Source organism: Rousettus aegyptiacus, unplaced genomic scaffold (genome assembly GCF_014176215.1).
Source record: "Rousettus aegyptiacus isolate mRouAeg1 unplaced genomic scaffold, mRouAeg1.p scaffold_m13_p_6, whole genome shotgun sequence".
Classification (NCBI taxonomy): domain Eukaryota; kingdom Metazoa; phylum Chordata; class Mammalia; order Chiroptera; family Pteropodidae; genus Rousettus; species Rousettus aegyptiacus.
Genome location: NW_023416309.1, coordinates 114,636,507 through 114,661,353, shown reverse-complemented (window position 1 = coordinate 114,661,353; position 24,847 = coordinate 114,636,507). Strand labels below are relative to the sequence as shown.

The following is a 24,847-nucleotide window of genomic DNA, read 5'->3' as shown; positions in this document are numbered from 1 at the left end:
GAGGAGGCGGGTCTTTCCGCTCGCCCCAGACGCTGTGCGCCGATTGGACCGTGCCCTCTGACTCGGTGAAGGCTTACCCAATGAGAGCCCAGCGGAGGGCGGGCCTTGCGTTGCTGTGGTGCCGAGCTACCCGTGCGGAGTGGCTGTAGGGATCGGGATGTGTCTCCTGCTGGGGGCCACGGGCGTGGGCAAGTCGCTGCTGGTGAAACGGCTGCAGACTATCCTTCGGTGCTGGGCGAGGGGGACTGCGGCGTCTGGAGGCGGGGTCTTGAGCCATGGTTGGGGGACGCCTGGGGTGAACGGGGCCAGGGGATGCTGGATTCTCATGGGAGCAGCGATGTCGCCCTGGGGGCTGGAGTGGGGGCTGTGGAGTGGAGGGGTGTCGGGGGAGGCCCAGGGCGGAATCCGGCCGTTGCCCGCCCTCCTCTGCCCCATTTGGGTCCTTGACTTCCCTGCACAGCTGAGCTCCCAGGATGGGAAGGGCGACCTAGGTGACCCTCCTCCCACGCGGCCCACGGTAGGCGTTCGCCCTCCTGCAGGTTTAGTAGAAAAGGCACCTCCTGCAGTTTGCAAAGTGCTTTGGGTTATTTTAAGCGGAAACTGGAATCGAGCCGGTCTATGAGTTAAATAGAACCCTGGGTAAGCGAGCGGGATGTCACAGGAGGAGCTGGTCCTACTGGAACAAGCACGGTGGAGGTGGGTGCATGGCTGCGGATCTCCAGCCGCCCCCTTCCCCACAAGGCAAGTCCCACCGATGGGCACTGATTGCCGGCCACAGCCTGCCCTATCTGAGGGTAGGGCCCTGGACCCCTGCAAGCATCTTTAGCCCTCTTCTTTATCCGGTTCTGCTTTAGGGCCTAAGACCTCAAGAGAGGGCCTTTTGGGGTTTAGGCAATAGTGTGACAGGCTGGGTGTGATGTTCGGGAGTTCCCAGTGGGAAAGAGCTTGTGGTGGTCTCTCTGCATGGTGTTTTTTCCACAGGTGGGCACCAACCTTACTGACATCATGGCCCACAAAAAGATCACCATCCGGGAGCTGGGAGGGTGCATGGGCCCCATTTGGTCCAGTTACTATGGAAACTGCCGTTCTCTGCTGGTGGGTCATATCCTTTGAACTTTTTTTAGGGGAGCATGTCGCCTTTTCGGTAGTGTCAGGTCCCTGACCTCACTTTGCATAGGATGGAGTTTGGGTTCTTGGGCAACCACGCTAGTCCAGGGACCAGGGCCCATGCTAGTTGCCAGCTTCCGGGGACTCAGCCTGGCCCCGGGCGCCCCTCTCCCAAGCTAACGCCAAAGCTCACGGAAGCCTTGCTGTGGGAAGCATTTGGGTGACTGCCCGACGCCCACTCTCCACCTCGTTGTCCTGGGTGTGTTTTTATGTTAATCCTTGAATTTTACATCCCTCGGGTTTGGGCCATCCTGCCCCAAATTCCGGGACCCTTCCTGAGAGAACTGATGGCCACATGAGAGAGACTTCCTTGTAGGTGGAAAGAGGGGACACAAGGTCACTCTCGTGCTCCTCCTTTCCTTCCGCCTGTCCCCAGAGCCCTTTGTTTCAAAGTCCTTTTGCTCTTTCCGAGCCCCGCCTGTGATGCGGGGAGGGGGGGCGGGGGAGGACAGCAAGGGCTGTCTCCGTCACAGAGGGCCCTGCACGTCTCCCCTTTCCCAGTTCATGATCGACGCCTCCGACCCCACCCGGCTGTCTGCGTCCTGCGCGCACCTCCTGGGCCTCCTTTCCGCGCCCCCGCTGGCAGAAGCATCGGTCCTGATACTCTTCAACAAAATGTACGGGGCGTGAGCGAGGGGGGAACCCTGTGGGGAGCACCCTTAGAGTGTAGCTGCCCCTTGGGGAGGGCGGCAGCGGGGGCTGGGCAGCTCGTGGCAGCCCCTCTGACAAGGCGCTTCTCTGGCTCCAGCGACCTGCCCTGCTTTATGACCGTAGAGGAGATGAAGTCGTTACTCAGGCTCCCAGACGTCATCGCCTGCGCCAAGCAGAACATCGCCACAGCAGAAATCAGTGCCCGCAAAGGCACCGGCTTGACGGGCGTGCTGCGCTGGCTCCAGGACGCTCACAGGACCGGCGTGTGACTGCGGTGTGGAGAACGTGGCTGGACGGCTCTGTGGCAACAGGCAGAGGGTGGCAGGGCTTGGCCTCTGGCAGCTTGTTCTTATAAAGACAGGGTGACCCAACGTAAGCCTGGAAGGCGGGGCTCTGTGCTGAATTGCAGTGATGGGTAAACTGAGGCACCCAAGTTTCAGAAACTCTTGATAGCTGACCTCTGAATGAAAACTGCCCCAAGGCTGGGAGACCTCTCGTCCTGAACACCCAGAGGAGCCTGCAGGCAGGTGGGGGCGGGGAGAGGCTCTGATGGAGCACAGGTCCCCCAGTGTCCCGCTGTGTCCTCTCCGCTGGGGGAGCACGCGGAACACTGACTGGTGGATGTGTCCTGGGGCTCCTGGGAACAAATTGCCATGAACTGTGGTTTAAAACGTAAATTTACCGTCAGTTCTGGAGGCCCCAAGTCTGAAATCGGTTTCAGTGGGGCCGGATGCTTCTGGAGGCTCTGAGAGAATCCACTCCTTGCTTCTCTTCCAGTTTCTAGTGGCTGTGGGTGATGCTTGGTGTCCAATGTGTGGCCAGCAGAACTTACAGACATCTGGACTTCAGGCCCATCCTAAATCCAGGATTATCTGCTCTCGAGATGTCATTTTATGTTCAAAGGTAACTTTCAGAGATCCTTTTTCTGGTCATATGCCAATTTAATATAGATCTGTTTTTGGTTTTTTGAATACATGGAACATGGTTTACAGCACAAAAGGGAGGCCCTCCTGCGAAGACCCTTATTTCTACATTAGGCTTACGACGTGGACCTATCTTTTGTGACCACTCTGCAACCCCCTACAATTGGACAGGAACGTTCCTCTGCTCACTGGTGCGGTTGTGAGTTCTCCGCCAAGAGCTGTCTCCCCCTGCAGGTCAGGCTCCCTGCGCCGCTAAGAACTCCAGGCTCGGGCCCCAGCCTCTGCGCACTTGCCGTTCACCACTTGGCAGGGGTGGGGGGTTGCAAGTGATACCCCAGAAAGCTCTGCATATTCCGCAGGGCAACGTGGGCTTGAATGTCACCACCTCCTGTTTGGAGCGATGAGCCTTACAGCATGCCTCTTTGGGAAGGTTTGCTCTTGGCTCTGCTTGCAGGGCCTGTCACTGCTGAGTGCCACCTCCTCGGACATGCCCCATGAATTATTTCCACTTATGCCACCGGGCAGCCCTAGTTGGGGCAGTCTCCACCCCACTGGGGGTTCCTTGTAGGTTTCACAGACAACCTGGGACCTAACGGGCTCTCAGACATCCCCTAATTTCAAAAGACGAGCAAAGCCTGGTCAAAAGCATGAAGTGCTGGAAGAATCTCCCAAGCTGCAGCTCATTGCTCCGCCAGAGCCAGGGCCGGCGCCGGGCCCAGGCCCTGGCCTCCCCGCGCCAGCAAGCAGGAGGGCCTCCCTTTTGTGCTGTAAACCATGTTCCCTGTATTCAAAAAACCAAAAACAGATCTATATTAAATTGGCCTATGACCAGAAAAAGGATCTCTGAAAATTACCTTTGAACATAACTGGCCTATTTTTAGTTGGATAAGTATAACAAGAATAGAAACCCTAAACTTAAAAAATTGTAAGCATCGTATACTTTTAATGTTAACATTACTCTTATGTTTTACATTTGCTGTAGAATAAAATAAACATTTGAAATTTTCTGTGTAAAAAATGCAAACAAATAATCCTGTAATATTATTTTAATAGCAAATGTCAATACAAACTCAGACTGTTAAAGTCACACTCGCTTTCGGACTCCTGTGTTTCCAGGCCTGGCTGCCGAAGTGTTCTGGAAGCAGCGGCACCCCAGGGAGCACCCCTCTACCCCAGCTCTTGGGTCCCCACACTGCACCGCCAGGACGGCCCCTGCCAGGAACCACGGGCTCCTTATCTGAGGCAGGGAGAGCGCGCCCAGTGTGAAAGGGACCCGAACGACTCAGCAATGAGTGTCAGCGCCACACGATCCTCCACTGGCCAAACGTGGCAACTTAAGCTAAAAAAGCACCCCCGAAACCTAAAACAAAAACCAACCCGAGACTTACTGTAATGCACTGTTAAACTCGAGTCCACTGTGATAGGTGCCCCCACTGAGCTCACCTGCCAGTAAGGTAGCTCTCCTCCACAGAGGGGCCCCCCATGAAACCGCTTCCTGGCACCCGTGGCCTGGCTGTAGGCAGCACTATCTGCCTCCACGGCTGAGCCGAGGCTTGGGTGCCCTCCCCCGCCTGCGGGGCTAGGCAGTCTGATGCTGACCACACCCCCTGCTCCCACCCTGGGGTCTGTCCTCCCGGCACTGGCCCACTGCCTGCCTCGTGCCAGCGGGCTGCTGTCGAATGCAGGGGAGTCTGTGATGGACCTGGCTGACAAGTGGCCGTGTCTACTGTTAACTGGCATTAGGGAACAGGATTATGGGATTGACCCGCAGTGTCTCAGCCTGGACCTGTGTGTTCAGAACAAAGGTGTGGGCGGAGCAAAGCTCACAGGAAGGACGCGGGGCTGTGTCACGGGCAGGCCCTGGCCCCTTCTGTGGGGGCTGGGGGCAGACGATGCCCACATGACTCATGGGCCTGGTAGTGGCCACTCAGGAAAGAGCGCTCTCGGGAGGGAAAACGAGAACCAAGACCTGGAGCTGCACTTGGGAGCCGGTGCCCCAGGCCCTGGGGTCCCAGGGTACGTCCGGGAAGAGGACTTTCATCTGCATGCCACCTGCCCCAGTGTGGCAGCCCTGGTCCCTCTCCACCACAGACAGAGCTCTGGCTTCTTCCCGAGAGGGGGGCGGGCTCACTGAGCCCCCAGGGGCCGCTGCTGCAGCTTCTTCAGCGCCCTGTAGGCCTGCACGACACGCGCTCTCTCCTCTGCCACGATCCGCTGTCGGGCCAGCGAGGTGGCCAGAGGCTGGGACACACTGCCGGGGCTCAGAAGCACCCCCAGCATCAGCGACTTCTTGCCGGGCTGAGGACCAAATGCAAGGTGTAACTTGGGTTCAGGAAGCGGCAAGGTAACAGAACCCTGGCGGGTCCAACGGCTGCATGCTCACCGGCACAGGCGGGCACGTCCCCCACCCCCACTTACCTGGCTCCTACTCACACCTGTCTTGGGCTTGGCGGTCAGCTCAGGGGGCTGCAGGGCCACCTCGCCGAACTTCACCGTGTCTGGAGGGGCAGAGGAGTGCGACAGGTCTGCCGTCTGCCTGTCTACCAACCCCTGGGAGATGCAGGTGCCTGCCCCCCGCCCCCACTCCCAGGGATGACACGGTGGCCTCAGAAAAGGCTACCTTGGAGCAGCTCCTGCTCCAGCCTGTCCGCTGCCTTTTCCTCCTTCCTCTGCCGGGCTTTATCCAGCCGCCGCCTCTGGAACCTGGGGAGAAAGCCAGCGCCGCTCAGATCCCCGCCTATTTCGCCACACCTGGGAGGCAGTGGGGCCCAGGCAGCTGCCGCCAAGTCCCCACTCCTGCCACTAGAGAGGGCTCTGAGCCCCACTGCCCCCTACAGCGCCAGTCAGCACTGCTGAGCAGGGGCGGCTGTGCCTGGGCACATCTGACAACGTCTGAGGACTGAGTTGTCACAATGGGGGGTGCTCCTGGCACCCGCCGGGGGAGGTCAGGGATGCTGCTCCACAGCCAGCGTGCACGGGGCGGCCCCCACACAGTCTTGGCCCCGAGTGCCAGCTGTGCCGTTGCGCCTAAAGGACCTCGCAAGGCGGCGCCCGGGACGCGGGCCCTGACGACTCTGGAATATCAACGTTCAATGTCAGCTTTGGAGAACACTGTGGCCTCCGACAGGATTGGGGCGGGTTTCCGGTGGCGACGTCTTCACAGGCTGCGAGGACCACGACACCAGGAAACTCCACAGAGCTTTCACAGCTTTTGCAGAAACTTCTGAAGAAAGCGTGGGCCAGTTCACCTCAACGGCGTGGTCAAGGCAGAGCCCTTATTTGTGAAACTGCCTCCCGGCTCCACCGCGGACTCCGGAAGGTGGCACACGGCTTCCTCCGGACTTCTCCAGGGCTGGCGGCGGGCTCCCTCCCGGCGATGGATGCCACCCTCAGGCACCCCACAAGGATCTCGCCAAGCCCGATGCAGATGCCGGCATCTCCTCTTCACGACCGAGGAGCCAAGGCTGATGAGGTCATGAGACTTGTACAAATTACATGGCTAAAGGTCCTTGAGCCTCCTCTGACAGGAAAGGTGACATTGGGGACAGATCCCTGGTCCGGGTCCAGGGAGAGAAGGTGGCGGCCACCCAGCAGAGGAGGGGGAAGCCAAGAAGTATGTGTCACCTGACCCAAAAGCCCCTAGACCTGATTTCCACAGGGCAGGCAGGGAACCCCCGTGGCCAGCAAGCTCTCCTAGGGGGACACTGAGCCTCGTCCCTTCTCTGCTTCCCTACGAGACGCAGCCTCCTCTGGCTCTTGGATCTCCACGGTGACTCCAAAAAAATGCCAAGACCAAGCTAGGCCCTCGAGTTCAGGGGGCACAGCCCCCCAGGCCCCCAAGGCTGCAAAGCTCTGCTGGAGCAAAAATCCCTTGCCCACTGACCAGGGTTTTCGGCCTTTCCCTGCCTTCCCTGAGCCAGGCTGGGTGGGGTCGCCCTGGTGGCTGAGCGCTGTCGCTGCAGAGGACAATCAGGGGACCCCACACCCCTCTGGCCCCCACTTACGCTTTCTTCCCCTCTGACTTCTTCTTGGGAGCTGCCTGTGCCTCGGGCTGCCGGTCAGCTTGGTTCTTGCTCAGGAAGAGCACGTGCTGGGCCTCCTGCTCCATGCGCTGGATGTAGGCCTTGTCAGACTCCCACTTCCTCTGCCTGAACTTGGGGACAGCAATGTCCGCATCCACTCCCCTTGCCTCCTCCTCTGTCTTTCTGAAGGCCACCTGGGCTGAGGACAAAGGGGGACAGAGCATGAGGGGCAGGAGGGAGGGGTGGTGCCAGGATGGCCACCGAGCTCACTTCCCCTCCCAAGGCCACAGGATGGGAAGGCCAGGCTCAACAGGGAGCAGATCAACTGCAGTGGCTAAAGAAGATCTGAGGTGCCCAGCGTGGGGCACCCAGAGGCATAGGTACACGTCAAAGGTGTCACTGCAGCTCAGCTGAAAAGGGAACAGGAAGCAACCTAAATGTCCGTTGGCAGGCGACTGGCTGAATTCCCCTCAGTTCACCCAGAGACCTCGCCACACAGGTGCTGCAGAGAGCACGGTGGAGGTACGCACAGGGATGTGCCGAGGCCTACAAAAGCCGCCGTAAGTGAGAAGCCCAGGCACTGAACGACTCGTGGAATGAAGATGTACCTTCGATTTTCTTGGGCATGTAAAAAGCTGCAGTATGGGGGGTTTATATCTTTTCAAATACGTAACCAAAAAAGCGCTCATTCAGTAGAGCATGGTTCAAAATGTGCCATCCTCCCCCAGGCCAGTGCGCCTCCTCTACCTCGCCCCTTCTCTGCCTCTTTATTTCACTCCCCCTTTGGCAGCCATATAACCCCCAACGAAACGCCTAGGGTTTACCAAGAAATTATCGAACGGCTCTCCTGTAAAATCAGTGCTTCCTTTGGGAAAACAAATCTGCACATGCACAAAACACACACGCCCACTCCATTCCCCAATGTGCCCTGAGGGTCATGTCCATCAGAAGCTACAGGTGGGCACCATCTGGCCTTGGGGGAGGGGTGCGAAAGGTCTCTCAGGCCTGATGGACTCCCTCCACGGCCCCCAGAAACCAGCCACTTTTCTCAACCATCGCTTCTTACTTTGAAGAGACTCATTGGTCTGCCCTGTGCACCCTCCCTCCCTGGTGACCGAGTGACCTTTCCTGAAAGAAAACCTGAAATGACCATCCCTTGGTGGATCTCCACGATTCTGGAGTGAAGTCAACACACCTCACTGGAAGCCTAGGGCTCTTTTGGAGCCTCATCTGAAACCACACTGCCACCGGCTGCCACTTTGGTCCTGGCGACTGGCCTTCGGTCACGCCTCCGCATGTTCTTGCACCTTCAGACCACTGACATGCCATTAAATATCTAGGCATTAAGCTTTATTGCCCCCCACGGGGGCCCACACGTTACCTTCTTTTTTCCTCTTTTTGTTACTAACAGGGTTTTTCATCTCCTGGCGGCTCCTCATTATCTCTCGCAGCCGGAAAGGGATTTCCTGTTCATCCTGGTTCTTGGGCTTGCAATTCACTTTCTTCTTTTCTTTGCTAAGAAGGAGAGCACCGGGTGAGAAGCGTACCAAGTCCAGCATACGCAGAGTCAGAGAAACTGAAGCTGGGCGTGAGAAAAGAAACTTCGCAGACCACTCTGGCTGCTGTGGTGCTCCCGGATCAAGGGAGCGTCCTCATCGCAGGCTGTCCCCGAAACGGGTTCTCGCAGGACCCGGTGAGGCTGGCGTGAGGGGCACTCTGAGAACCCCAGCGGAAACCTTCGCTCCCTGACCTCATCTAAGATGGCAAACACGGCACCCTGGAAGGTGGCAAGTGTCACTCGAGAGACCCCCTCACACCTCCTCTCATCGCTGACCCTCCAGCGTGCCCACCGCACCGACAGGGCCTGGCCAAGGGAGAGGTCCGGGCAGAAACTTCGAGGCAGTGAGACCCACCTGCGCGGCTTGGGCCACGGCGCCGAGCGCTGCTTCCCCTGCAGCTGCTGCTGCCGCCGCCCCTGCGGCCGCCCGGGACGGCCAGGCCCCGTCGACGCCGCCGAGATCGCCGTTCGACACCCACCTCCCGCCATCTGCACGCCGGCGTTCCCGGCAGGAGCCACTTCCTCCCGCGCCCGGCCCCGCCCCATGGAGGCCACTTCCGCTTCCTGCGCTCGGCCCCGCGCTAATTGGGGCGGTGCGGCATCTTGCCCGGCTGCGATTGGCCAGGGTAGCCGCCGCTCACGGGTTGGGCGGGACTGAGGCTGGAGCGCGCGTGCGCGGTGGGCACGGCCGCCGGCGATGTTGCTGCGGAGCGCTGTCCGGGGAGGCCGGGCGGTATCCGCCGCTTCCCGTTGCCAGGCAAGTACCCGGCGGGGGGGGGCCCAGGGCTGCGTTCGAAATGCCAGGTCTGGCAGGGACCGGAGACGCTCCCCGTGCCCGGCCGGCCTCGCCTCTGTCTGTCTCGCCCTTGCCCGGCCTGGCGCCCGGCCCGTGGGAAGGGTAGTTCCGGGCAGAGCCGGGTTCCGAGCTCGTTGACTCGTTCGACCGTATCTGTTGAGCGCCTGCCGTGTGCGAGCCCCTTTGGGGACGCCGCAGTGACCAGCAGCTTGTGCTCCTCTCGGGAGTTAGCGAAATAAGCAAAGTTTGGGCTGTGTCGATCAGTGTTCTGTGCCATGGAGACACGTAGAGCAGGGAAGGGGACCCACAGGCTCTTGGGGGATGACCTGGGCGGCCTGGGCTTCTCATGTGACAGAGGGAAACGGGGATGAAGGAGCGATACGATTAGTCAGGGTCAGAGTAGAGGGCACAGCTGTACTGGTTGCAGAGGGAGAGGTGGCTGTGTGGCCAGGAGCTCACCCCCACTCCATTCCCGTCCCCGGGGGCAGAGCCATCTTAGCTGGAGGTGCCTGGCTTCCGCCGCTCCACGCCTGCTGGACTCATACCAACCATTACACCCATTTTACGGATGGGAAACCGAATTTAGCTGTGAAAGTAACAGGAAGTGAGGAAGCTGAGGAGGATGTGGAGCCCCCTGCCGGTGACAGGCCAAAATTCCTCTTGAGCTGGGGGCCGGCGAGGCCTTATCAGCTTCCTGTGGACTCATAGGCTCATCTGCATCCTTAGGGGCTTCGCAGACTCTCCAGCTGGGACTGGTGCCAAAGGCTTCCTGGAGGCAGCGGCATTCTGCACAGGTACCTCGCCTGGATCCCAGTGTGTGCAGGCCGCAGAGGGTTTGGGAAGGACCCCGTGGACGTGGGCTCCCAGACAGGTGCAGATGGCACTGGGCAGCTGAAGTCCTCCCTGCCCAGCGGGGGCCCCTCAGAGCCACCATACCCCCCACCGCCCAAACTGCAGCCCCCCACAAACTGCTGCATGAGCGGCTGCCCCAACTGCGTGTGGGTGGAGTATGCCGAGGTGCTGCTGCAGCATTACCAGGATGGCGGGGAGCGGGCCCTAGCTGCCCTGGAGGAGCACGTGACCGACGAGAACCTCAAGGCCTTCCTCAGGATGGAGATCCAGCTTCGCGTGAGGTGGGGAGGCTGAGCCAGCCTGGCCCAGCGCTCGCCGAGGGCTCCTGCCCAGGGAGCAGCACGGCCTCCTCTGTCTGCGGCCCCTCACGGGCCTGTGTCGGGTGGAAATCGGAAGAATTATTTATTGACTTTCCCTGAGAATAAATAAGGTCTTTGTGGTGGTGAGACAGGGAGCCTCTGTGCTGTCATCAGACGTTCACTGAGCGCCTCGAGGAGATAAGACTCATTTCCTTCAATATTCAGCAGTGACCCCAGGGGCCCCCTTCCATGTCCCCACGTCCCAGAAGTCCTGCCCAAAGGTCCTCGGTGTTTATGGAGCAGTGCGGCAGAGGGAGCACCAGCTGGCCCGGGGAAGTTGCCGTTGGCAAAGCCCTTGGCAAGCATACACGCCACCAGGCAGCTGAGAAATGCTCCATTCCCGCAGCCGCAGTCAGCCCCCAGTTGCTGGGGTCCTCGGGGAGGCACTCGCCCTCCAGCCGGTCAGCCTCCGGGACCCGAGCACTGACTAGCTGCCGGTCAGTCCTTCCAGCCCACGTCGCCACAGCTCCCACGGCCGTCAGCCAGGGTGGAAGTGACTCCGGGCTCTGATGGCGGTGGCCTGGACAGGGCCGGGTTACATGAAGCTACGCAGGTTTTATCTCCTCATTTAAGGGAGAAGCTAAGGTTGTGATACCACTTGCACGGGATCCGAGCTGACAAACAGGCCTTCCCTTTAATATAAAGCCAGTACGTCACAGGGACATGGAAACCGGTGGCCCAGAGGCAGACCGGTGCTGTGCCGAGGACACCTCGCCCGACACCCGTCTCGCACGGCTCGCAGGTGTCATCCATGTTTACACATGTATGTACGTGTACATACGTACACCCCACCCAGTGGACCTTACGGAATTAGCCTTAAGAATTCAACAGTCACAGCAAAGGCCCTTGCCGTGTGACATTGCCAAAGAGAAGCGCTGGCCTTGCCCCTCCTAGTTGTAAACGTGGCGATGCCGGCACAGCGTGGGCACCGGGCGCGCTGAGACTGCCCTGGGGGCGCACGCCTCGTCTCCGTTCATCCCGCCGGTGCTTACTGAGCATCTGGGGAGCACCTGGCACTGGGCCAGACGCCAGGGTCTCGTGGGCATCTGTCTGCCCCAGTCCATGCGTGTGGAGGACAGCTTAACACAGAGTTAGCCAACCACAGGGTGATAACGCCTCACCTGTCAGAATGGCCGTTATCAAAAAATCAACAAATAGCGTGTCACCAAGGATGTGGAGAGAAGGGAGCCCTCACGCGCTGTTGGCGGGAATGCAAACTGGTGCAGCCGCTGTGGCCGATAGAGTGGAGGTTCCTCAAAAAGTGAAAAACAACTACTTTATGACCCAGCAATAACACTTCTGGGCATTTTCCCAAAGAAATCCAAAACCCTAGTTTGAAAAGAGATATGTACCCCTGTGTTTGTGGTGGCGTTGCTACTAACAGCCAAGATACGGAAGTCACTAAGTGTCCATTGGTGGATTAGTAGATAAAGAAGTGGTGCGTGCATACAATGGAATGTCACTCAGCCGTTAAAAAGGAAATCTCGCCCTCCGCAACAGTGCGGATGGACCTAGAGGTGTCATGAGTGAATTAAGTCAGAAAAAGACAGATGCCGTGTGATTTCACTTACAGGTGGATCTTAAAATAGAAGCGAACTCATGGATGCTGAGAATAAACCGATGGGTGCCAGAGGGGAGGGGTGGGGGTTCGTGGAAAAGCCGGTAGGGAATAAGGTGCAAACCGCCAGTTATGAGTCACAGGGATGTCGTACAGCGTAGGACGACAGTGTCATAACTGTGTGGCAACAGATGGGTTCTAGACTTACTGTGTTCACTCATAAGGTACATAAATGTCAAATCGCCATGTCAGACACCCGAACCTAACATAACCTACGTCAACTATAGTAAAAAACAAAATTATCCAAACATTCAACCGCACGATAAGTGGTGAGATAGAGCCCAGCTGGCTGCCCTGAGGCCCGGAGGCTAGGCATCCTGGTCTGGCCCGAGATGGGAGGTGCCCTAAGGAAGCGATACTGGGGCAGAGCCCTGAGGTCCCGGGAGGGGCGAGCTCGGGGTCCGGAGCAGCAGGTGCAAGGCCCTGGGGTAGAAGGGGCTCCTTGGAGCACAGCAGGAGGGCAGGATGGAAGCTGAGGCTGAAGAAGCGGCTAGGGGCCAGGCCACGTGGGGCTTGGGGGCCACGAAGGTGTGATCTCCGGACGTCAGGACTGAAGGGGGGGCCCGAGACAGCAGCCAATGCCGTTTTGTCCACGTCTCAAATGACAAGCAGCTACCGGAGAGTCCTGGCCCCGTCCCTGTTCGCGGTCTCACTGCCCTCCCCGGCTTGTCCCTTCTTCAGGCGCTGACTACACCAAGCCCCTTCCCATCCCCCAGAATCCTCAGCAGTGGTGCCTGCCAGACTGGCCTTGACAATCTCATTAGTGTGGTGTCAGGGAACTGTCCTAATCCGCTTACCCGGGAGCAGGATAAATGCCCGGTGCCCCCCTGGCGAGGGCTGCCCAGCCGCTCGACCCGCGGCCCCGAGACGCCCCAGTGCTTGGTGAGTAGTCGCCCTCCCCAGCTTTCCTGGCGCCACTTACCGAAGGGAGTTAGCAGGCTTCTGGCCCGGGGGTGGGAAGCTGGTGGGCTCTCCACCACTGGGCTGAGGCCGGGATCTGTGAGAGCCCACCACGGCCCTGCTCTTCAGAGAGGACACCCAGCTGGTCACCTCTCCGCCCTCCCCCAAACGGTGGTACAGGCTGTCCCCAAGGCCAGCAGTGGTCTGGGAGCCTCGGGCCACACGTGCTCAGTCAGCTTGGGTGTGCACCAGCCAGAGGCAGGGCTGGCGCTGGGGCCGCTCGGGCCGTGGCCTCCACAGGACAGCTCCATCAGGCTCAGAGCTGCCCATGCCAGGCCGGTGACTCAGGACTGGGGACGGGGCCCGGTTGGACCTATGCTGTCTGGGCTGTGGGAGTGAGTGTCAGGGTCTGGTCTGCCTTGGACCCCTCCTGGGCTGGGGCTGGTCCCAGCACCGAGGCTGAGCCTTAGGGAGGGAGGGTCCATGGCTGGGTCCACCGCACGCAGGTGCCGGCACCCACTGCCGATCCTTTGGCCACTGGGACCGCCTGTCCTTGCCTCCTGGTTGGTCGCAGCCTGGATGCTCTAGCAGACAGCGGTCAGCGGCCCAAGGCTTGAGTCAGGCACTGCAGCCCGCCAGACGAGGGGCAAGAGGCGGTGCCTGGGCAGTGTGGCGAGGGGGCAGTGGCTCCCATCTGCGGCACGGGCTTAGTCTCAGGACATTCTGGACCCCAGCAGCCCTGAGGGATTACTTTCCCTCTGGTGCTAATAGGCTTAGAGGAAGCCGAGCTGCCCTCGACCCTGGCCAAGGTTACCAGGGCTTAGGGCCTCTGGGGAGGGGGGGCAGGTCCCCCTGCGTGGTGGCACAGGGACAGCGGTAGGTGACACTGGCCCCAGAGCGGCTCCGAGCGCGGTGAGCGGCGGCGGGCGCCAGCAGAGGGAGGAGGCGCTGGGCGAGGATTCTGCAGCTCAGCGTCTTGGAGACGGCCGCTCCCTGCCCGCCCCGTTTCCCGGTCATTCTGCAGTTCACCTTGCTGCTGGGTGCCCCTCGTGCCGCAGTGAATGAGACGAGTGTCCCAACCCCCAGGGACTGGGGGGGGAGTGCAGAAGGGGAGGCATGTGAGAGGGGTACACTCGGGGCCCCCCTTCCTAGCCCCAGTGGAGCCCTGAGTGGACATGGCAGGGGCTGCTGTCCAGCCACGCTGAAGGCCCCCTGTGTCTCATGATTTGGGGTTTCCTCTGCTCTGGTGGCTTGAGGGGAGTTGGAAGCGGGAGGGATGACTGGGCTCCCCCTGCACCCCCCGCCTGATCTGCCCCCAGCCCACGGCCTGAGGAAGTTCAGAAGCCAAAGGTCGCCACAGGGTCTCTGCCAACCTGGCCATGAACCTGGAACTGCCCAAGCCGGAGATCCGGTCGGCCACCCGGGTGATTGGGGGGCCCGTCACCCCCAGGAAAGGACCCCCCAAATTTAAGCAGCGGCAAACCAGGCAGTTCAAGAGCAAGCCCCCCAAGAAAGGCGTCCAAGGGTAAGCAGAGCTGGGGAAGGGGCGCCCCTGCGAGGGGGTGCAGGGCCCAGCCCCAGACTGCGCGGCAGGGACGTGGGGCTGCTCCCCGGCCAGGGCTGGGGGGCTGGGGCCTGAGCACCCTCACTTGGCCGAGTGTGGTCTCGTGGTCCTAAAGGGGGTCCCGAGGGCTGCTCAGCGCCTGTCTAGGGCTCCCCGATCCGTAGCATGGAAGCGGGAGGGGCTCGGGGCAGCTCCTCTCACTCTCCAGCTGTTACTGCCAAAGAGGCCTGGGAAGCACACTCACGGACACACACGCTCGGGGCACACTCACAGCTCACACCCACACACACACCCGGGGCACACTCACAGCTCACAGCCACACATACCCGGGGCACACTCACAGTCCCCCACATGCACCAAGGACAAACTCACAGATACTCCATGCTCTTAGGAACCTGCACTCAAGTGCGGGCACACCCCCAGCACCCCACTCCACTCTCTCCCTGGCCACTGTCCTGACCGCTCTGTCCTTGCAGGTTTGGGGACGACATTCCTGGAATGGAAGGCCTGGGAACAGGTATGACAGCCGCTAGGTCTCCCCAGGTCTGTCCACTCGCCGCCCACCGCTATGCAGGGCCCAGGCTCTCTTGGGGCACTGCCCCCAGCCTGTCCTTCATTTTCTCTCAACACCAAGCGTCACGTCCCCCAGAAGTGGGGTTTTTCCCACAGGGTGGGGTCACCGGGGGCTTGGAGGGGCCGGAAGAAAACGAGGAGCCCTTGCGGTTCCCTCCCTCCAGCAGCAAGGCCCACCCGTCCCCTCCCTTGGGCCTGCCTCGCTCCCTGTCTTCCGGGGTGGGGCACCCACTCAAACCCCGCCCCCCCAACAGCTGGAGTGTCCTGGGAGGCGGGTAGGCCTTCACCAGGACCCGTACCCTCAGCACTCGGGGTGGGGCCATGGCCCGTCCTGGTCACGCTGCCCCTTCTCCTGCAGACATCACGGTCATCTGCCCGTGGGAGGCCTTCAACCACCTGGAGCTGCACGAGCTGGCCCAGTACGGCATCATCTAGCAGGACCAGCCAGCCATGGCCCCTCCCACCCCTGCTGCCCACTCCCACCTCTGCTCAGGATTCCTGTGAGCGGACCACCCCGAGGGCGCCCGGATCACCGGCTTGTGTCTGCGGACCCTTGGACGGGGTGTCAGGCTCCCTGACCCTGAGAGTCCACCACTTCCCTGCCGGACACCATTTTGGGCCCCCCCCCAGCCCTGCTTAACTTCCAGAGCCACTGACCCACAGACACTCTCCTCCTGCAGCTGGAAAGCCGGGGCAACACCTTCCAGGAGTGTCCCCCACACCGCAGCCCCCCGTCCTGCCCGTTGGAGGTGAGGACAGCTCCCCACTAGCCATTCCCAGCTGGTGCTCCTGCGTCGGCGCAGGGGGTGGTGGGGGTCCTGGGGCGTCAGAGAGCGAGCGAGGCCCCTCGAATCCACCACACCCGTGGGGAGCTTGTCCTTGGCCCACGTTTGTTCTTCCCATTTAAAAATAAAATTTCTGTGTTCTGCTGACCTGTCTGGGGTGTGCTGGGCATGGGGACAGGGCCCAAGGGTGTGGGTGGCTTCAGAAGAGCATGTGGATGGAGGTGCAGGGCCTGGCCAGGCCAAGGGGGGAGGAAACCCTTTGGGCGCTGAATCTGGGCCCACGATGGCGGGGGGCGCACGCAGCCAGGCCAGGGCGGGGGCGAGGCTGGGGCCACACGCACGCCCAGTGGCCAGGGCAGGTGTCCCCAAGGAGGTGGGACTGGACGAGGCCCAACAGCAGCCACGCCAGGAGCAGGGATCGCCTATCCCCACGGCTCAGGTGAGGGACAGGTGCAGACATTGGGGAACTGGCCCAGTGGCCCGGCCAACCCATCCTTAGTGTCCACTGAAGCTGGACAGATGCACCGTGACCCGCTCCCGACACCTAGGGGAAGCCGGCGCATCCCTCACGGGCCCGCGCCACGCCGTCCCTGGCCACCGTCGTCCGGGAGCTGCCCAGCACACGCCCACGTGGACCAGGTGCGCTGACCAGGCGGCGGCTCCCAGGAAGGGCCTCCACGGGCTGTTTACGGGAATGCCAGAGAAGGCCACCCAAAGGGAAGACAGTGGAGCCGGAGCAGAGGCAGCTGCAGGGAGGGGGCGTGGGGTCCGGACCTGGTGCTGGGTCCACAGGTGTTTAGATCGGTAAGAATTCCATGTGTCGCCCTCTTAAGATCGGTGCAATTTACTGTGTGAACGATACATCTCAATAAAACTTACTCCCCACAAAACAGCCTTTTGGAGGCAAAGGCCTGGGAAGGGGAGAGGTGGCCTCAGAGGAGGGCCGGTGACAGGCTGTGCTGATAACTGGTGCCTCAGGGGCAGGATCACGGGTGGGGCCCTTGGGCGGTGCCTGGAAGGCTGGCACGGGAGGAAGTGGTCAAGTGCGGGGTCGGAACTGGGGGCCCGGCAGCAGGATTTCACTCAGCTTTCTCTCTCCGGCCTGGTGGCCTCGCGGGCACCCTCCTTGGGAGGCAGACGGGCCTGCACTTAGACCCAGGTCAAGGCGGTTGGCAGTGCGGGAGCAGCGCGAGGCGGTGGGCGGGGCGAGAGGCTCTGAAAGCGTGAAATCAGGCGGTGGCGGCCCTGGGAAAATAGAACTGGGCAGGAGGTGGCTCCCACCCTGCAGGAAGGGGACCCTGGGGGCGCAAGGCACAGTAGGTGGCGGAGGCCAGGTGTCCGAGGTGCGCCTCCACAGCGCCTGGCACGGGACTCTGGCACTGGGAGACAGGGTAGGCCTGCAGCCCTACACCCCATCCGGGCGCCCCCAACTTTCGTCCCACCTGCTGGTCAGCCCGGGGCCTGCTTGGCTGGGGGCCAGGCGCAGGCGCCGCAGCGCGGCTGGACAGGCCCGGCCGCCACGCCGGTTCTGCGGCTCTTCACCGCCCCCTTGCGGACAGCTAGGGCCCTCACCAGCTGCGTGGCCAGCAGAAGCTCCGCCCCCTGGACCACCACGACCGCGATCGCGAAGCCGCCCACCGCCCGGATGTTCCCGCGCAGCCACTGTCGGAGTGGCGGGCCGCAGCCCTCCAGGTGCACCACTCTCTGAGCCGCAGCCTCATCCAGGCCCAGGGCACCGAAGCCGCACTGGTCGTTGACAGAGGCGCCGTCTTCCTGGGGGTCGATGCAGCAGGAGGCGGGAAGGCTGCAGGCCTGGACCCCGGGCGCGCTGCAGTTAAAGTACCTGCGAGGCACACCGAGCGTCAGTGTGGAGGGCAGGGCCCGCTGCTCTGAGACTCAGTCGCATGTCTCCTACCCGCCTTCGAGCTTCCATGGCCCCACACGTGCGCAGTAGGCACACGCACATCACGTCCACTCACACCTGTGCACATGCACACGTGCATGCGTGCATGCACAGGCACACATGTGCGTGCACGATGCACACGCACGAGGCATGAGGCGCAGATCCACATGCGCACGGGCACACGCACTTGTGCACACACAGACACACGTCACACCCAGCTTTCTGTAATTCAGCCTGGCACACAGTTCCCCTCTGCGTGCAGAGAGAGGTGACAGCTTCTGGGCTTGAAGGGACATGTTTGGTGAGATGGCGAGGGAGCGACAGGCGTGCGGCGAGGGGCGGGGGCAGACGGCCTGGGTTGGTAGAAGCTGCAGAGTTGGTTTGAACGGATAGAGCCGGAGCAGGAGGAGGTGGGCCGAGGCCTGGCAGGGGCCTCTGCAGTGGTCCACGAGTCACGGCAGGGGCCTCTGCAGTGGTCCACGAGTCACAGCAGGGCGTGAGGGCAGGACTGGGCAGCGGCAAGAGGCGGGAGGCTTGGAGGAGCTTCCAGGGCTGAGAGGGAGCGTTGCCATCCCTACGGCCCCCGGGTGCCCTTGGCCTACGACGGGCGTCCAGGTCCTGAGACCTACAGCTTTGTCTCCTCGTCCTCCTCCCCAGACACCGTCTCATCTCCCGGGAGACTGGGCCTCACTAAGGCAGGGGCTCGAGGGCCGGCAAGGTAGTTGGTCACGACACAAGTGGCAGCCACCAAATCCGAGACCACGCGCAGCCACCAAACGAGAACAGCCCATGTGCATACTGCTAGAGTGCCCGGCGCGTTCTAGTGACTGTCGGGTCAAATAGCCAGTTTTCGAGAGTCTCCACGTGACTCCACGTGTCGTGATCGGGTGCCGGGGAAGGCCCAAAGGGGGCGCATATACCGCCTGTGGTGGGGGGCACGTGGAGGGCGGGCGCGGTCCTGGGTGTCTGCGTGTGGGGCACGGATGACGAAACTGTCCTGGAGCAGGGTGTGACTGCACCGCGCCGTGCTCCCCAGCACTGCTGAAGCGCACACGCGGGCACGGGCGGAGGCGTGCACACGTCAGACACGCTCCCGCATCGCGAAAGGAGGCCGTTCTGAGCTAACCGAAAGGCATTTGCGTTTGACAGTGCGTGTTTCGTGTGCTGCCCTGACCTGAGACCCAAAAGCGGCTTCGCGTGTCTGCTGGCCGGTGTGGCCCCTGCTCCGCGAGGGCCCCTGCACGCTCCCCCGGCCCATGCGCGCGCGGCCGCCCCCCCGCCCCCCGCCCCTGGGCTGCAGGACTCACGGGTTCCGCTGCCAGTCCTGGTAGGAGGCGGCCCCGCAGCACCGCAGCCCGAGCTGCACCTGGTCGACGAGGAAGCGCAGGTCGGGGTCGTCTTGGTACCGGGTGATGGCCACGCGCAGGGCGTGCTCCAGGCCGTCCTGCAGCGGGCCCCAGAGGGCCGCCACCAGGGCCCCCGCCACGGCCTCCAGCACCAGGAAGGCGAGGAGGCCCCCAGAGAAGCAGCGCAGCAGGCAGGCATTCTCGCAGAGGGCGCCCAGGCAGCCCGCCAGGCTCACCGCGCTGGCCGCCAGCCCCCCCAGCAGCAGTCCCAGCATGGGGTCTGCGGGCAGAGGGCCCCCCCAGCTACTCCCCAGAGACCCCTTGACGGTCAGGCCCCAGAGCCCAATGGCCAGGGCCAGAAGGCCGAGCAGAGAGAAGAGGAAGTTGGACAGAAAAGTCAGACACTTGAGGCAGCTGGTTCCCGGGGGAAGGGGAGAGGCCGGGTCTGCCGCCCATCCTGTCTGCAGGGGGCTTGACGTGAATGGGCTACTCCTGGGGTGGGGCGGCTCCTGGCCCCCAGCATCCTGCAGAGAGAGAGGGAACAGGGAGGTCTCACCCGGGGGACTTGCAGGGTCGCTGCGCCCTGCCAGTCTGCGGTGGTCACTGAGCAGGCGTCTGTGGGAACCCGTGCTCCGTGAGTACACGCCTCTCCCTGCTCCCCGTGCACCCATGTGACGAAAGCCGTGTTTACGAGGAGACTTCTCCTCCCAGGCCCGGAGGGGGGTGCCCACCGGGCAGAGGGGCCAGCTCAGGCAACCACCCTTTCTGCCTCCCCCTTTGAAATTGGCGCCGATGTCCCAGGATGCTCTCGGTCACCGTCACTATCTGAGTGCAGATGCTATGCCGGGCCAATGGCAGTGAGGCACAGGCCAAGAGACCCTGCCCTGTGGGATGCATGGCCTTCCAAGGGGCCCTGCCTTGCAGGACGTTCAGCCAAGCCCAGGGGGCACTGGCCGTACCAAGGGGAAGAGTAAAGGGGTCTTGAATGTTGGGGGACCCATCCCTTCTCTCCTGGTCCCCCCCATAGAGGAGTGGCTCATTGACAGGTGAGATTCGGAGAAGCTAAGCCTGTTCGACTTGGCCCTTAATGAACCATCTGTTTCAGGTCTGCCTGCTCCCTCGCCCACCCGCCCCCTGTACCCACAGGCAGATGTAGGAAGGACTTCCTGGCTCTCCCTGCGGGGAGAGGAGCAGCCTGCCCGCGCCCGCCCTCGCTGGGAGACCTGCCGGCCCCCGGCTCTGCAGCGACGCAGCGTGGCTGGGGGGAGAAGCAGGAAACGGTGCCCTGTGCCTGCAGGGGTCCCATTCCGATCCAAGCTGCCAGAAAGAAGCCGTCCCCCTGCCCGGCACCCATCTGCTCAGCATCGATGCTGTATTGATTCTGAACTCAGAGCAGAGAAGAGGAGGCTATTTATCAGCTCTCCAGAACCAAAAAGTCAGTAGGAGCCCAAGGAGAGGCTGCGGGTGCCAGGTTGGGGGACTGGAGCTCTGGGGACCACGGTTACAGGCTGAAGGGCCATCTCGTGGCTCCATGGCTAGCTGGAGGGCCATCTCACGGCTCCATGGCTAGCTGGGAGGACATTAGCCTTCGGCTCCTCCTGAATCCTGAGCCAGAGGTCACCCTCAGTTCCGCAGAGACTTCAGATCCCTTGTCCAGGGGCTGGCACTGGGCTGAGTGACGGGCGCAGCAGGGAAGGGGCCCCAGGGGAGACAAGGAGGCTGAGGAGTCTGGGGATGGGTGGAGGGGGATGGGAGGACTTGAAGGAAGCCTGATGGGCCTGGTGGGCACCTTCCCCCGGCACGTGCTTTCCTGGGGCCATGGACACACCCCGGGCACGAGCAAGTCTGAACAGGGCGCTGGGTGAGGTTAAGCGTTTGATTAGTAAAACCCCACCCCCATCTTAGCAGGTCCCGTGGGCCTTGGGGCTGGGGACACCTCTGACCCTCAGTGAGGCCACCAGGGCGCTGGCTTACCTGAGACAGCAGGGGGCTCCTTTCCCCCTCCTCCATCCTCCACCTAGACAGGTGCACTGGCCCCCTGCCCCAGCCTCTCTGGCCGGCACACCAGGGCTGGTGCACCGTGTCCCTGGTCACTCCGGGAGCCGGGCGCTCGGGGCCGGCTGAACCGCCAGGCGCACCAGGACGCTGCGGTCACGGTGGGATCATGTGAGGAGTCACATTTTAGGGCTTAGGACAACCCCTGCGTGCCGGATGCGCACGAGCTCTCCTCTGAGCTGGAATCTTGGCCCCGCCTTGTGGACGCCCTGAAACTCCGTGCAGGCACCGTGTGGGTGGCGCCGTGAGGGTGCCGGCCACAGGCCATCGCTCCAGGACCCCAGTGCGGGCCTCGTTCCAGCAGGTTCCGTGGCTGCTCCATCACCTCTCCCAGGGACACAGGCCCCTGTGGTCGGACCTGCCTGCAGCGAAATGCCCGTTTACTCCCCTGATGTATTCCCTATAAGAGTGAGACACCAGTCTACAGCCACCCCACCCCGAACGCGCCCGATCCTGGCTGGTCTCGGAAGCTAAGCAGGGCCGGGCCTGCTTAGTACCTGGATGGGAGACCACCCAGGAAGACCAGGTGCTGTAGGCGTTAAAAAAAGAATGAGACACTATCCACTGGCCAGATCACATTCTTCCTGGTACAAGGTGCCCTCTGAGCTTCTCAGGGTAGGACTTTGTCATGGTCACCACTGCGCCCAGTGCCTGAAGGACCCCGGCCATGCAGCCTCCAGGCAGACAGGTGTGTTCAAGGCTCTGACACTGAGGTGTCCTGTCCCCTCTCCCCAGCCTGGAGAGCAGACCCCTGCCCACCCCGACTGCCAGGCCTGGGCACTCGCCGGCCACGCCTCCCTGGTCCTGCCTGTGACGCCTGTGAGGTTGTGACGCGTCTGTCAAAGCTGTGCTTGGCTTCTGGGGACCTCTGGAGGTCGCAGAAGGCAGAGACGGCGAGGCCCGCCTTGTGCCCGTGTTCCCGCGGCAGGAGAAGGGGGACCCCCCGGGCCGTGTCCGTCTTGCCCCCCCCCCCCCGTCTGTGCTCCTTGGCTTTCCCCGCGAGGCACTCGGGCCCCAGCCTCGCTTCCTCGCTTCCCCCACCATCTTGCAGTCCAGCCGCGCGGGCCGCGTGCTGTCCCCAGACGGCCCGGCGGTCTGGTGGCCCTGACCTCTGGGCCTGCAATCTCCCCGTGTCCAGTCCCAGACCACCTCCTGCGGCGGGGCGGGGTGGGGGGAGCGGCCCCCGCCCTGCCCCCCTCCTGTGCTTCGGGATCACTTCTCACCCTATCCTAATGCGATCAGTTTGCCTCCTTGAGTTGAGTGGTCGCCCGTGGTTTTGCTCCGCGTCCGCCTGCTGGCCTTCCGCCCGGCCGAGCCCCGCCTAAGTCCCCCCCTGCCACCCGCGGGACTGGGAGTAAGTGGCTGTCGTCGGAAGCCGTCACGTTTTGGGAGGTTTTATTCCACAGCACGTATGTTAGGGACTGCTCCGAGCCCGGGCCACGTGGCACAGGGGACACCAGCCGATGCCGTGGTCGGGAGCCCGCGTTCGGGCGCAGGGTCCCACCGCGAGCTAGGTGGCGAATGCATGCGAGTTCACACGCTCGCAGGGTCCCTCGCGAAGCCAGCACAGGCGGACCAGTGGTGGAGAGGCGGTGGCCAGGGAGGGCCTCGCCGTCAGAAGCCGTCGGGCTCCCAGGCGCAACCCCAAAAGAACGGAAAACGGGGACTCAAGCCAATGCATGGACACGCATGCTCACGGCAGCTCTAGCCACAGTCACCAAAAGGCGAAGGGGCCCGGATGGCCCTCCAGGAAGAAGGGTGACGCCACAGGGCCTGTCTGTGCCAGCGGCACTTCTTGGCCATAGAGGGGAGGCGTCAACACCCACCACCACGTGGATGGACCTGAGCGCACCATGCGCGGTGGAAGAAGCTGTCCCGGGATCCAGGCAGCGTGCGCCCCCGTTTATGTAAAACACTCCGAACAGGTGTGGTCGCAGCGACAGAATGAGACTGATGGGGGCGGCAGGGCCAGGCGGGGGGGGGGGGGAGGAGGTGGCTGTGGGTTTCCTTTTGGGGACGAAAATACTCTAGAAGCAGAGCCTCCAGGTGGTTGCACAACCTCGGGAAGGCACTAAATGCCACTAAACTTTCGATAAGTAAATTTCAATCTCAATTTTAAAAAAAAGAAGACCACTGAGAAGAACCGAGGAGTGACGGAGTGGCCACCAGCGACCTTGCGCAGGTGCAGCCGGGACTCCGAGACTCCCCAGGGTGCTCTCAGGGGCCAGGGCTGCCGAGGAAGCCGGACTGGGTAGAGGGCGAAGGTGACTGTCAGGCGATCATGACGAGTGCCTCCGTGGTCCCGTGAGGAGCTCCGGAGCTGCGACTGCCTGCAGAGTTGTCCCAGATTGGGACAGGGGGCTGGGCCTTACTAGCCTGGGGGAGGGGCGGTGACCTGCGGTGAGGGCAGTCCCCAGAGGGAACGCAGCCCAGTGCCTCCAGCTGCCCGCAGTCTCAGCCTCAGTCCTGAGTGCGGGTGGACCCTGCCAGGCATGGGAAGAGCATGCAGGCCCCTGTGAAGTTTGAAGCGTGGCTGTTCTAGGATTTCACTCTGAGTGAGACGGGGCAGTGATGGGTGCTGGGTGCAGGAGCATTGTGACCCGGCTCACGCTTTAGAAGGACGGACCACTCGGCCTGCTGTGCTGTGGGCAGGGGGCAGGGCGAGGGCGCCCGCTGGAGATTAGCCCTTGTGCATTCGAACTGCCACCTCTTCCCCCAAGATGACACCCGAGCGGCCGCGGACTGTGAGACAGTAAAGCTAAGCCGCCCAGTCTGCGGCATTTCGCTATGGCAGCCCCAGGAAACTCATGCAACCAATATAATTTTAAAAAATCAGTGTATTGTCTACGGCCATGTGCCTGGAACATGTCCGATCCCATCTGATCTTGAAGCTAAGCAGGGTCAGGCCTGGTTAGTACTTGGATGGGAGACCACCTAGGAAGACCAGGTGCTGTAGGAGTAAAAAAAAAAAAAAAAAATCAGTGAATTGCCTTCACGGTAACATAATGGAGATGAGAAGTAAGCAACATATGTAATAGTGGCATGTCTGTCGTCATGCAATGCTTGAACCTGACGGCACTGGGAGACAGGAAGAAGGCGTAGCCTGGCCCTTCAGTGTGAGGACTGTATTTGGTTCCAAGACGAGCACAGAGGCCATTCTGTACAAGGAAGAGGAGGGGGATGTGTCAGCAGAATAAAACCCAGTCCGCCCGTCCTCTAGGCAGCCCTATTCGATCTTCCTGCAGTGCTTGTGCTGGATGCGGCCGCCTCTCGGGCTTTGCTGCCACCGCGGTCTGACCACTCGGCCTTGTGAAGGGTGTCCCTGCTTCTCCTCCTGCCCCTCCCTGCCGTCCATGCTCCCTTCAGCCTCCAGAAGAATCCTACAACACATGGAGACCCTGCCTCCCCCACTCTCACCTCCGAAGGCTTCCTGACACTTAGAATAGAATGCGAGGCCTTGGCATGTCCAACCGGTTCTTCCTGACCCAGCCCGCGCCTGCCAGCAGCTGCAGGGCCCCAGTGCTGTTCTTGGAGCACGCCAGCCCTTCTCGGGCCCCCGGACCTCTGCACGTTTCTCCGTCCTCTCCCACTCTCCCCTCGGACACCTGCGTGAACCACTTCACCTGGGACCTGCTCAAATCTCATCTCCTCAGAGAGTTCCTTCCGACCTTTTGATTTAAAATAGCCTCTACCACCCTCCGTCCCCTCCCCTGCTTCCATTGTCACATGGCCTATTACTGACATATGTATTCATGTGCCGATCTGTTCTGTTCGT

At 61.8% G+C, this 24,847-nt stretch overlaps 5 protein-coding genes and 1 pseudogene across 10 annotated transcripts; 4 read left to right on the top strand and 2 right to left on the bottom strand.

Moving 5' to 3' along the window:
• Window positions 1–116: 116 nt before the first annotated feature.
• ARL16 (ADP ribosylation factor like GTPase 16) lies at window positions 117–3,828 on the top strand. 6 transcript variants are annotated; one of them, XR_001599290.2, is made up of 5 exons: window positions 117–517; window positions 982–1,095; window positions 1,669–1,784; window positions 1,916–2,721; window positions 2,856–3,828. XR_001599290.2 is itself a non-coding variant. In XM_016163856.2 (5 exons), the coding sequence occupies exons 1-5, from the start codon at window positions 158–160 to the stop codon at window positions 2,085–2,087; spliced, it is 522 nt and encodes a 173-aa protein (XP_016019342.1). In that variant the 5' UTR covers window positions 126–157; the 3' UTR covers window positions 2,088–3,828. The 6 variants fall into 6 exon arrangements, 5 of the variants coding, with proteins under 5 accessions (XP_016019340.2, XP_016019343.2, XP_036078335.1 ...); XM_016163856.2 differs by having other exon boundaries at window positions 126–218; window positions 459–517; window positions 1,916–3,828; XM_016163854.2 differs by having other exon boundaries at window positions 1,916–3,828.
• CCDC137 (coiled-coil domain containing 137) lies at window positions 3,770–8,633 on the bottom strand. The gene is made up of 5 exons (XM_016163853.2): window positions 8,145–8,633; window positions 6,746–6,962; window positions 5,362–5,444; window positions 5,160–5,239; window positions 3,770–5,039 (listed from the first exon to the last, which is right to left on the bottom strand). Exons 1-5 carry the CDS (start codon window positions 8,320–8,322, stop codon window positions 4,869–4,871), a joined length of 729 nt encoding a protein of 242 aa, XP_016019339.2. The 5' UTR covers window positions 8,323–8,633; the 3' UTR covers window positions 3,770–4,868.
• A 329-nt stretch (window positions 8,634–8,962) lies between these two features.
• Window positions 8,963–10,415, top strand: OXLD1 (oxidoreductase like domain containing 1). The gene is made up of 2 exons (XM_016163880.2): window positions 8,963–9,078; window positions 9,844–10,415. The coding sequence occupies exons 1-2, from the start codon at window positions 9,019–9,021 to the stop codon at window positions 10,261–10,263; spliced, it is 480 nt and encodes a 159-aa protein (XP_016019366.2). The 5' UTR covers window positions 8,963–9,018; the 3' UTR covers window positions 10,264–10,415.
• A 131-nt stretch (window positions 10,416–10,546) lies between these two features.
• PDE6G (phosphodiesterase 6G) lies at window positions 10,547–15,908 on the top strand. The gene is made up of 4 exons (XM_016163881.2): window positions 10,547–12,828; window positions 14,166–14,371; window positions 14,887–14,927; window positions 15,342–15,908. Exons 2-4 carry the CDS (start codon window positions 14,226–14,228, stop codon window positions 15,416–15,418), a joined length of 264 nt encoding a protein of 87 aa, XP_016019367.1. The 5' UTR covers window positions 10,547–12,828; window positions 14,166–14,225; the 3' UTR covers window positions 15,419–15,908.
• A 1,309-nt stretch (window positions 15,909–17,217) lies between these two features.
• Window positions 17,218–21,027, bottom strand: TSPAN10 (tetraspanin 10). The gene is made up of 3 exons (XM_036222244.1): window positions 20,992–21,027; window positions 18,979–19,541; window positions 17,218–17,611 (listed from the first exon to the last, which is right to left on the bottom strand). Exons 1-3 carry the CDS (start codon window positions 21,025–21,027, stop codon window positions 17,218–17,220), a joined length of 993 nt encoding a protein of 330 aa, XP_036078137.1.
• Window positions 21,028–21,491: 464 nt separating this feature from the next.
• Window positions 21,492–21,610, top strand: LOC118604632 (annotated as a pseudogene).
• Window positions 21,611–24,847: the final 3,237 nt, after the last annotated feature.

Bases quoted from the DNA above. Each gene is read 5' to 3' on its own strand.
- ARL16 (XM_016163854.2), top strand. From the start codon at position 158: ATGTGTCTCCTGCTGGGGGCCACGGGCGTGGGCAAGTCGCTGCTGGTG. The intron at 1,096-1,668 runs GTGGGTCATATC...CCCCTTTCCCAG, and splicing joins GAAACTGCCGTTCTCTGCTG to TTCATGATCGACGCCTCCGA. The intron at 1,785-1,915 runs GTACGGGGCGTG...CTCTGGCTCCAG, and splicing joins CTGATACTCTTCAACAAAAT to CGACCTGCCCTGCTTTATGA.
- OXLD1 (XM_016163880.2), top strand. From the start codon at position 9,019: ATGTTGCTGCGGAGCGCTGTCCGGGGAGGCCGGGCGGTATCCGCCGCT. The intron at 9,079-9,843 runs GCAAGTACCCGG...CTGCATCCTTAG, and splicing joins CCGCCGCTTCCCGTTGCCAG to GGGCTTCGCAGACTCTCCAG.
- PDE6G (XM_016163881.2), top strand. From the start codon at position 14,226: ATGAACCTGGAACTGCCCAAGCCGGAGATCCGGTCGGCCACCCGGGTG. The intron at 14,372-14,886 runs GTAAGCAGAGCT...CTGTCCTTGCAG, and splicing joins CCCAAGAAAGGCGTCCAAGG to GTTTGGGGACGACATTCCTG. The intron at 14,928-15,341 runs GTATGACAGCCG...CTTCTCCTGCAG, and splicing joins AATGGAAGGCCTGGGAACAG to ACATCACGGTCATCTGCCCG.
- CCDC137 (XM_016163853.2), bottom strand. From the start codon at position 8,322: ATGCTGGACTTGGTACGCTTCTCACCCGGTGCTCTCCTTCTTAGCAAA. The intron at 6,963-8,144 runs GTAACGTGTGGG...CTTTGTCCTCAG, and splicing joins CAAAAAGAGGAAAAAAGAAG to CCCAGGTGGCCTTCAGAAAG. The intron at 5,445-6,745 runs GTAAGTGGGGGC...CTTTCTCCCCAG, and splicing joins AAGTCAGAGGGGAAGAAAGC to GTTCCAGAGGCGGCGGCTGG.
- TSPAN10 (XM_036222244.1), bottom strand. From the start codon at position 21,027: ATGGAGGAGGGGGAAAGGAGCCCCCTGCTGTCTCAG. The intron at 19,542-20,991 runs GTAAGCCAGCGC...CTCTCTCTGCAG, and splicing joins GGAGCCCCCTGCTGTCTCAG to GATGCTGGGGGCCAGGAGCC. The intron at 17,612-18,978 runs GTGAGTCCTGCA...TGTGCCTCGCAG, and splicing joins CAGGACTGGCAGCGGAACCC to GTACTTTAACTGCAGCGCGC.